An 11,216-nucleotide genomic window follows, 5' to 3' on the forward strand; every position below is an offset into this window, starting at 1 on the left:
GGAAAACCTTTAAGTAACTACATGTGCTACAAAAGGGTGACTAATATTGTTTTCCTGTTTAAACTTTCAAGCACCATAGCAACCCTTCAGCTTTTTTATTGAGATGAAATTATTAGAAGTTCTTACAGTGTTGTTTCCAACCTAATTGAGTAACTGAGCACTTAAAGATATTGTAACAATAAATTATGGTACTACTTTGAATTTTGTAATTTTGAATATATTAGGTACTAGCTGGATACCCGCTACAAAACTGTAAGGAGCTTCAGACCACTCCTGAGTGAAGGAGTGGAATGTCTGCCAGTTTGAACTGAGATAACGGACTGTGAGGCAACTGGCAGTTGGAACAGAGTTTGAATCAAAACCAAAATGACCCTACTTAGGTAACAAATTCAAACTTCATATTGGCTAAAATGAGTTTATTATTTTATTGCATCTTCTCCCTAAGATTGTTAACTGTCTTGAGATGTAGAAGAGACAGAAACACTTTTCAGCGAATCCGCTTCTGGTACCAATGCTAGGGAAATATTTGTTTATGTTTTTATTTGTTTGATATATGTTGTACCATTTTTTCCTGTGAACTCAAGATGGATGATGGTGGTGAGGAACAGTCCCTGTAAAGTGATCTTTATTCTGAAATTTTGCAACAGATCACCAAGGCCCAGCCATGTGAAACACCTTTTAAATAGCGAGCAAGCAAAAGAGAAAAATACTCCGATGAGCAAATCACAGAGAAACTTTTGTTTTTATTTGTTCAATATATGTTTTACCATTTTTTTTCTTGTGAACTCAAAATGGCATATAGGAGAGTCCTGTGGGGTAGGTTTATCCCAGGAAGTGACAGCCATCAAAACACTCAAAGGACTCCATGACATTTGTGGAGATTTTCCCACACCTGGTCCAAAAGTTTAACCCAATTATCCTTTAATTCCCACTCTCAACTATGAATTAAACTGAATGAGGTGAAGCAGAATGAGAATAGGAAGCAGAATGAGAATACATAAAATAAATAAATGTGTATAGGAATCAAAGGCTTGGGGAGAGGGGAGGAAGAAGAGTCTGCTTAGGCATTTTGGAAAGGCTGGACTTGAGATGTAATGAAGGTGAGACCCATAGTGCACACATGCATTTTCTAACGTGCCGGTGACATTGAGGTTTTGCAGCAAAGCCATTGATGGACTGGCTGCTAAAGCAAGATCATGGCACACACTTCAAAGTAAATCAGGAAAACTGTAATTGTGGGGGTGTCTGTCTTGCAAGAACCAAGAATGCTTACCAACAGGAAATACGCATGTGTAAAGCTTGTAGCAATTATGGGTAGCTAGAAAGCTGATAAAAAGTAACAAGGATTAGACAACTTGCAGACCTCAGCCAAAAATTAGCAATGGAGATGGCCTGCAGCAAATGAAATGTGCATTAGATAATTCCTGGGGCATTCATTAGCCAAGGCCTAGGAATGGGACAGATATAGACCAATAGAACAAATTGTAGAATTATTGCTAAAATATTTATTAGATGATATTTCTTATTATTTCACCTTGTTCTGCTTTCTCCTTTAGTGAAAATGTATAAAGCTTTCTTAATTCTTTGTTCTTGGTTCTTGGCCTTTTGATCAGGAACCCTTTTCCTTGGAGTACTCCAATAAAAAGCAATCAGAAAACCTGAATTTCATGTCTGGCATCCATCATTGGCTTCAGCATCAGGCTCAGATCCGAATTGGGGACAATAATATCTTAGGATGTCATGAGCAATTACATGACTTTCCCCCTTTATAGAAAATGTGAAGGCTGGGTTCATATAAGGAAACAAAAGAGTACAACTTTGATCTTTATAAACCAATTCAAACTTGAATTAATCTCTATTTTTTCTTCTAGGAACCTAATGCCATCAACAGCAACTGAAGCTCTGGCTCGTGTTCCTGCTCCTGCTCCAGCCCCAGAGATTGTTAAAAAGACCAGTTTAAAGAAACGAATAAATCGCAGAGAAACATTTGGAGAAAGAACTTGAGTCTCAGAAATCAAGAAAGGAAAACCTAAACCACTTAATAATTAGAGGAAATAACTCCAAAATAACTACTGAGGAGTCTGAAACTTTGAACAAACTGTTGCGTGATGAGATATATTGGGAGCATCATGGACACTCAACCTCTGCTCTCCCTTCATTTGATTTTTTGTCAACCACTAATACTTGTGTTCTTTGGCATTATGTCTTTGAATCTGAGTGGCAAAAACATTGGTAACTATCTTTCCAAATGAGATTCTCAGGAACCTAATTGCCAGGTTTATGTGTGTCCCCAAAATAGACTGCAAAGAACCCATTATCCAGAAGTCTTGTCCTAAGTCATCTATACAATGTGTCTTTTTCTTGCAAAATTCACTAGATCAGCAGATATGGTAAGGTTATCTGCCCTAGGGAACTTTTTGCCGGCTAAAAATGGAAACAATATTCCTACAGCAAGCTCCAGAAAAATGGAGAAGCCACCTCATGAGGTAAAAAGAACCTAGATAAGTAGTCCTAACAAGTGCACTCGGGAGTTTTACCACGATTTGGTTACCTAGAAGTGTTTTTTTTTTCTCCAGGAGACCAAATTGGTGTAAATTATTTGCACATTAATTTCTGTAAAAGCAGTTACTATTCTAGGGTAAAAATCCTTTTAGATTACTTGTAGTGATTGGGGAACACCATTTCTCTGTATGATTCCCATGTCTATTCTCAAGCAAGTGACATGTGTATTTATGTAAAGTTGAGCCCAGTCTGCCCTACGCCTGTGATTTCTACATGACTGACTATTGTGTAGTGGGCTTCAGTAGGCAAGAAGCAGACCAGCATAGTTACAACAGCATTTATTAACTCAAAACTTTATGAAATACTGTCCCCAGAATGATTCAGCAAGCTCTCTCTCTTTAAGCTTTTTGGAAAGCTGTTAGTACCTGTGCTTTCACTCGGAGGCAGGGATGGAAAAAGAATATCTAAAAGTGACAGTGGTACATCCCAAGAGAATAATTGAGAAGACATTTTTGTTTTCATTCTGTGGTCTTATAGTTATTGGTTTTTCTGGGCTTTTTTATTTATCAGACCTCCACACATCCCTGAGCTTCTTTCTGTGGAAAACCTTTAAGTAACTACATGTGCTACAAAAGGGTGACTAATATTGTTTTCCTGTTTAAACTTTCAAGCACCATAGCAACCCTTCAGCTTTTTTATTGAGATGAAATTATTAGAAGTTCTTACAGTGTTGTTTCCAACCTAATTGAGTAACTGAGCACTTAAAGATATTGTAACAATAAATTATGGTACTACTTTGAATTTTGTAATTTTGAATATTTTAGGTACTAGCTGGATACCTGTGCTTCGCTACAAAACTGTAAGGAGCTTCAGACCACTCCTGAGTGAAGGAGTGGAATGTCTGCCAGTTTGAACTGAGATAACGGACTGTGAGGCAACTGGCAGTTGGAACAGAGTTTGAATCAAAACCAAAATGACCCTACTTAGGTAACAAATTCAAACTTCATATTGGCTAAAATGAGTTTATTATTTTATTGCATCTTCTCCCTAAGATTGTTAACTGTCTTGAGATGTAGAAGAGACAGAAACACTTTTCAGCGAATCCGTTTCTGGTACCAATGCTAGGGAAATATTTGTTTATGTTTTTATTTGTTTGATATATGTTGTACCATTTTTTCCTGTGAACTCAAGATGGATGATGGTGGTGAGGAACAGTCCCTGTAAAGTGATCTTTATTCTGAAATTTTGCAACAGATCACCAAGGCCCAGCCATGTGAAACACCTTTTAAATAGCGAGCAAGCAAAAGAGAAAAATACTCAGATGAACAAATCACAGAGAAACTTTTGTTTTTATTTGTTCAATATATGTTTTACCATTTTTTTCTCATGAGCTCAAAATGGTATATTGGGGAGTCCTGTGGGGTAGGTTTATGCCAGGAAGTGACAGCCACCAAATCACTCAGAGGACTCCATGACATTTGTGGAGATTTGAAGTTGTGTCTCCCCACATCTGGTCCAGATGTGGGTTGCTACCAGTACGGACTGGTTCTGCCAAGTAAGTAGTAACTTGACCTGCCATGCCCTCGAACCAGTTCTCTCAGCAGCGCCATAGTGGATTAATCGCTATTTCTATTTTATCTTTCAGGGACCTAATCAGTGGTGGGATTCAGCCAGTTCTCATCACTTCAGGAAACCGGTTGTTAAGTTTCTGAGCAATTTGGTGAGCTGGTTGTTGGAAAAAATCATTACGGCAGAGAACCTGTTGTTAAATTGTTTGAATCCCACCATTGAATCTAATGCCACTAGCAGCACCAGCAGCAGTTATAGCTCCAGCTCTGGCTCCAGCTTCAGAGCCTGTTAAAAAGGGCAGTTCAGAGTACATGTAGCATTATATATGTGTGGGATATTATTTATTTACTTAAAGATATATCCACTAATTCATTGAATATATGAAAGAGCCATGGTATGCTGTGGTTAAAAAGCAGTATTGCAGGCTAGCTCACTACTTACTGCCATGAGTTCGAGTTTGACCTGCTCAAGACTGACTTCATTTTCCATCCTACTGACGTCAGTAAAATGAGAATTCAGATTATTGGGGGCAATATACTGCCTATATAAACTGCTAAGAGAAAACACTATAAAGCAGTATATAATTCTTAGTGCTATTGAATTTATAAATCTTATTTATATAAAATGGTTGTGCTTCATAGTTGCCACGCTAAGAGAGGGCTCTCAAAATTCCTAGTCCTGATCCATAGGCAAGTAAATTGGATAAGGTGATATTTTGTTTAATTTGTTGAGAAATAATTATCCAATAGATTGGAGCTCATGATAGCCATGTTCCATAGAACAATTTATCTACAGCAGAATTTCTCAACCACAGAGATTTTTAGAAATGTTGATATCAACTCCCAGAATTTCCTAGCTGTGCTTAATATTAATGTCTGAAAGTTTCTAAGGTTGAGAAAAACCAGATTCCCTCTGTTTTAAGAAATTTGAAAACAAATGAGCCATCGCACTTTCCATCCTGGGAGGGAGACAAGCTTACCCACAGATGATTTCTTTTTAATCTCTGTTCTTTTACAAAGTCTTTTTGTTTTTTGATAAGTCTGAAATAGAGACTTCCATTAGTGAAATATCTCCAATCATGGAGTGAGTAGTACAGTCTGTCTTTACCTTAGAATTTTATTTTGCCCTAAGATATTTTCTGGGAATGAGACAATCTTAGTGGCAGCAGAGTTCTTTTTAACTTTTATTCTGCTAAATATTTGTTTCTTTTTTGTCAGGTCTGAAATAGAGACTCCCATTCATGGAACTTCTCAAAATATCATTTCTTGACTCAGCATTTATTGACTCAAAACTGGAACTAAGGAGCAGCAGGCAAATGCCTGTAATTTATATTCTGGGCCCACAGGGCCTTAACCAATCATAATATTTGAAAAGGTATGCCCAAATATGAATATTCTAGCTCACTTAAACCAGAGTTGTATCAACCAAATGAATTAATAAAAGCCAAACTACATTAAGGCAAACAGTACATATTTCATATATCATAACTAACCCAACTAAATAACATATTAAGCCCAACACCACTTGCAAATTTTAGAATGCTAGGGCTTGTGGAATACTTTTAACTACAGCTACTAACTACTAAGTTTATTGGCTACTAATCTTTTGGCTAAGGTGTTCAGATTTTCAGATTGGTAAAGAGGGACACCTTTGACCGGAGTGGGGGTGGGGCTTGATTAAAAATTTTATATGGAGCAACAAAAATTTTCATACAACACAAAAATAGTATTGTAATATTTCTTTTATTTCAACATAATTACAATTTACAAATATAAATTGTAACTGTTGCAAAACATCAAAATTTTGATCACGTGACCTTGATGCTGCTGCAACGGTCGCTAAGTGTGCAAAATGGTCGCTAAGTGTGAAAATGGTCATCAGTCACTTTTTTCAATGCCATTGTAACTTTGGTCACTAAACCCATTATACCACCTTTCTTGCCACAGTTCTTAAGTGAATAACTGCAGCTGATAAGTTAGTAACATAAGTGAATCTGGTTTCCCCATTTGACTTTGTCAAACAGACTTTGCCTGTTTATTATGGCATTTTACCTCAATTACCACTACTGACACCTTGCCTCATCCATAGAATGATTCAATCTTGAAGTAACAAATACATCAGTTTGTTCTGACTTAGTCAGATCAATTCTTTCAAACCATTCATTCTCTGCTTATTTAGACAATGAACTGACTGGAACTGGAAGGTGAATACTTTTAACTGCAGCTACTAACTACTAGGTTTACTGGCTACTTGCATTAATTGGCAGAAGTACAAAATATTTTCCAGGATTCTGTGCCATGTGAGATAAAATAGGTGTCTGTCTAATTGGACTACTAATTAGGATTTAAACATTGGTCTGATTTGCTAGCCACATATTCCTTCAGCTAGATCAGAGGTGGGTTCCTACAGGTTCACACTGGTTTAATAGAACTGGTTGGTCAAATCTACTGAACCTCTGTGAAGAGGTTCCACCGGTGGACCCGGAAGTAAATTCCGGAATGCCTGCCCCAGCCCTGTCGCTTGCTCACTCGCTCACCCCCGTCTGTCTGGAAGCTGCTCCATTGCTTGTTCCCCCCGCCCGTCCTCACTATCCTCACTCTGCCCACCGCTCACTGATTGGCTACCTCAGCAATCTCCCCACCTGCCTCTAAGAACCCTATCTAAACCAACTTACCTTTATTCCTGTTTGGCTCTCTATTGTAAGGTGACCAGATTTTCAGATTGGTAAAGAGGGACACCTTTGAACGGGGAGGGGGGGGCCTTGATTAAAAATTTTATACGGAGCAACAAAAATTTTCATACAACGCAAAAATAGTATTGTAATATTTTTTTTATTTCAACATAACTACAATTTACAAATATAAATTGTAACTTGCCAAACATCAAAATTTTGATCACGTGACCATGAGGATGCTGCAACGGTCGCTAAGTGTGAAAATGGTCGCTAAGTATGAAAAATGGACATCAGTCACTTTTTTCAATGCCATTGTAACTTTGGTCACTATACCACCTTTCTTGCCACAGTTCTTAAGTGAATAACTGCAGCTGGTATTTTGCATTGAATCTTTTTTAAAATAGTCTTAAGACAATTTAAAAAAAGATTCTATCCAAAATACAAAATACCAGCTGCAGTTATTCACTTAAGAACTGTGGCAAGAAAGGTGGTATAATGGGCTTAGTGACCAAAGTTACAATGGCATTGAAAAAAGTGACTGATGACCATTTTTCACACTTAGCGACCATTTTCACACAGCGACCGTTGCAGCATCCTCATGGTCACACGATCAAAATTTTGATGTTTGGCAACAGATTCGTATTTATGATGGTTTCAGTGTCCTGGGGTCATATAATCACCTTTTGACAAAGTCAAATGGGGAAACCAGATTCACTTATGTTACTAACTTATCAGCTGCAGTTATTCACTTAAGCACTGTGGTAAGAAAGGTGGTATAATGGGCTTAGTGACCAAAGTTACAATGGCATTGAAAAAAGTGACTGATGACCATTTTTCACACTTAGCGACCATTTTCACACTTAGCGACCGTTGCAGCATCCTCATGGTCACACGATCAAAATTTTGATGTTTGGCAACAGTTACAATTTATATTTGTAAATTGTAGTTATGTTGAAATAAAAAAATATATTACAATACTATTTTTGCGTTGTATGAAAATTTTTGTTGCTCCGTATAAAATTTTTAATCAAGCCCCCATGCCCAGTCAAAGGGGTCCCTCTTTACTGAAAATCTGGTCACCTTGCTTTTTAGGATGCTGTCTAGATTTGCCATAGCTTTCCTCCCCAGGAGCAAGCGTCTTTTAATTCCTTGGAATTGGGTATGTCTAGTTTAATAAAAAGAAGGACCGAGGTATTGTATTGTGGTTGCTGCAATTCATATACTTAATAACTCAATTTTTATTCTTTATTTTTTAATAATAATTTTCATAACAGTTGCTCCTGTTTTTGTAATTACTGTTTTATATTATTATTTTAGTGGATTGTTGTCACTCCTGAGAGTCATTTCTATTGAGATGTACACATTTGAACAATAAATGTATTTATTTTCATATTTAAGGAAAGGCATAATCTATAAACTAAGCAAAGGTGTAGCTTCCAAGATGTGCCCTTGGGATCTTGAAGTTGGTGGGAATCTACTCAGAGTTTAATTGAGGAAAGCTTAATAACAGGGAGTTCTTAACTTAAATCCACACAGAATAAAACTATTTTAATAAATCCTATGCACAATAAATAAAATATTATTTTAAAATAAAAGAAAAAAACCCACTTACCAGCAGGCTTGCACTCCAAGTAAACCCAGAATGATGTAGATGTTAATACAAAGAACTGAGCAAATTGAAATGGTGAAATTAGTCAGGGAAAAATGCCACCATATTTTGGAGCAGTCCTCCAACCTACGTGCCCCTCCCCTCCGGAAAATCCAGGAAGTAACCTCTCTAGCCATTTCCTGCAGCTCTATTGTACTAGATCATTTTTTTCTTATAAAAGTGAGTAAAAATGGCGCGGCGGGGGGGAGGTCCGTTTTGTTGCTTTAACGTTTTAATATCTTCAATGAAAGTACTGAGACAGAGAGAGAGGTTAGACAGGGTGTCTTTTGTCTTGCCCCGGTTAGGATTTCTTAAGCAAATCCACTGGGTTTTCAACATGAAGCCAGAAAATCGGGACTTTTTTAAAAGGCGGAGGGACGCGGGAAAAATTGTTATAAAGCATGCTTATCACGCTGAAATCGGATCATCTGGTCACCCTACTCTATTGCTGCCTGCCGACTCCAAGGAGGTAAGTAAGCTGCAACTAAGCATGAGGTGGAGCAGAGGCTGCCACGGCCCTGCACTATAAGTGAGTCCAGTGACCTTTTGCAGCCTTGCAAGGATCCCGGGCTCGCTTATAGCACAGGGCTGCATGGCCACCAGAAAGCACTGGGGTGGGGATGGCGGTAGGAGCTTAAGTGGCACGGCTGGCATCTTTGACAGGTTTGGGGACCTCGCAAGGCCTTTGCAAGTTCTCTGGACTTGCTTAAGATGCTTGGCTGCCAGAAAGCATGGACGCGGGGGTGGGAACAGTGGCGGGAGTTTACACGGCGCGGCCAGCATCTTTGAAAAGTTCAGGGACCTTGCAAGTCCTCGATGTTTTTTGCATTGGGGCATGCTGTAAGAGAGAGGGAGTAAAGACCTTTTCTGGATTGTTGGTGGTGGAGGTACAGGCCCATGCTCACTAAAGCAAGTTCGGGAAAGTCCTTTGCGCCAGCCAGAAAAGGTCTTCACTCCCCCCCTCTTGCAGCATGCTTCAATGTGAATAATGGTGAGATCGGTGCACTTGGGGCTGCTGCTGCAATGTCCAGGGAGGCTAAACCAAGCCCTGCACCTCTCCCAGCTGCTTTTGCGGCTTCCCAGAGTGCCAAGAACCTTCACACTCTTCTCTGTGCTCTCCTCAACTCCTTGCAATGGCAATAGACATCCAGAAGTCGTGGGGGCTGGAAACCCAAGCCCCCATTAGCCCCAAAAGCCGATTCTGGACATCTATTGCACTTGTGAGAAGCCAAAGAGAGCGCAGATAAGAGAGTGAAGGTTAGGGTTACTGGGCAACATGTGTATGTGTGGGGGAGGGTGGAGCAGTTCCGCTCTGAATGGAGGGAGAGGGAAAAAGTTGGGATTCTCCCTGCTGCAGCCTTTAAAGGGCAGAGAGAAACCGAACTTTGCCACCCCCATTTACAGAGGAGCTGCGGCTCCCTTTATGTCCCTCCGGCTTCCTCCCTCCTGGAGGTCGAAGTGCCTGAAAGGGACAGGCAGGCTGCCACAGCTCCACTGAGAAGACATTTCTGAGAACAGAAACTTCTCCGGTCTGGCTGCACCCGAGCTGGTGGAGCGCCCGCAACTGCCGGCCCTTCACCAGGGAGACAGCCAGTGCAGGTGAGCCGCGTCGTTGCTCTGATCACACGGGCGCTCTACCAGCTCTTGTGCAGCCAAACCCGAGAAGTTTCTCTTCCCAGAAATGTCTTCTCAGTAAAGCTGTGGCAGCCTGCCTGTCCCTTTCAGGTGCTTCGACCCCCAGGAGGGGGGTCAGGGGAAGCATAAAGGGAGCCGCAGCTCCTCTGTAAATGGAGGGAGAGGGGAAAAGTTGGGATTCTCCCTGCTGCACCCTTTAAATGGCAGAGAGAAGCCGAACTCCCCCCCCCTTCACAGAGGAGTTGCTGCTCCCTTTATGTGGATGTCTGATATTTTGCAAGGACTGGGAAATCTTTCATGCAGTCTCTGAACAAGAAAAATGTATTTGCATTTTAATGGGGGAAACAGGTGGGCTAATTATAATCTTAAACTATTTTTGGCTTACTATACAGATAATTTAGTACAAAGCTGTGCACAACAGTATTAGATTTCTGTGGTTTTATCTTCCTTAGTTGGTTTTGGGGAGAGCTATGGAAAGCTAAAACAAATACTGTGTAACAAGCGTGAAACATTCCTTTTGATTCATTGGTGAATTAAAACCAAACCTTATTTCAAAGGAGAGAAGTTTCATATCATGCAACTTTCATCAAAACTGTTTCACGTGCCCTTAAATTTTTGGAGGGGGCAGAGAGACAATAGCGAACATCTAGGAAGTAGGGTAGTAGTGGCAAATATCTTAGAATAATTCTTTGATACAACTATTATAAATTGTTCAGCAATAATTTAACTAAAAGAATTGTGTATACTATACTGTATATAAATTGTTACTTCTTAGCAGGAAGTCCAATATTTTTTTTCTTTGGATTTTCCCATTTGGCTGAATTTTTCAGTACTCCAAAATACTATTTTTTTTAATTGGCGATATATTTATGAATTTATTTTTTTAAGCAACAGGCCAGAACCTGTTCATATTAATAAGTAGGAAATCTGTTGGACATCAAATTTATTTTAAAAGTATCATTATGTAGAACTCTTTTTAGTAGTCTGGATTATGAAAGAATTGTAGGAAAATATTAGATAAGACAGAAATAAGCTAAAATGGGGGGGAGGGTGAATCAACTTCTTGTTTCTTGGTCATGTTTTGTTACCAACTACTCTAATTGCTGCCTGTTTTTTTATCAATAATGATTACATTGAATATGATATTAATATATAATAATATATAATAATAATATAAGCATGTGATAT

At 39.1% G+C, this 11,216-nt stretch overlaps 1 protein-coding gene across 1 annotated transcript in view; it reads left to right on the forward strand.

Annotated features, from left to right (window-relative positions):
- Positions 1–3,132, forward strand: part of LOC148045944 (leucine-rich repeat-containing protein 37A3-like) — a 117,291-nt gene extending 114,159 nt beyond the window's left edge. Inside the window, exon 8 of the mRNA XM_087714418.1 lies at positions 1,872–3,132. Coding sequence (XP_087570544.1) covers positions 1,872–2,004 — 133 coding nt within the window. The 3' untranslated portion in view covers positions 2,005–3,132. The remainder of the gene's footprint in view (positions 1–1,871) is intronic.
- The last annotated feature ends 8,084 nt before the right edge of the window (positions 3,133–11,216 follow it).

This window comes from Thamnophis sirtalis, unplaced genomic scaffold (assembly GCF_051295495.1).
Source record: "Thamnophis sirtalis isolate CommonGarterSnake01/CBP01778 unplaced genomic scaffold, rThaSir2_p1.2 scaffold_4, whole genome shotgun sequence".
In the NCBI taxonomy this organism is placed as follows: Eukaryota; Metazoa; Chordata; class Lepidosauria; order Squamata; family Natricidae; genus Thamnophis; species Thamnophis sirtalis.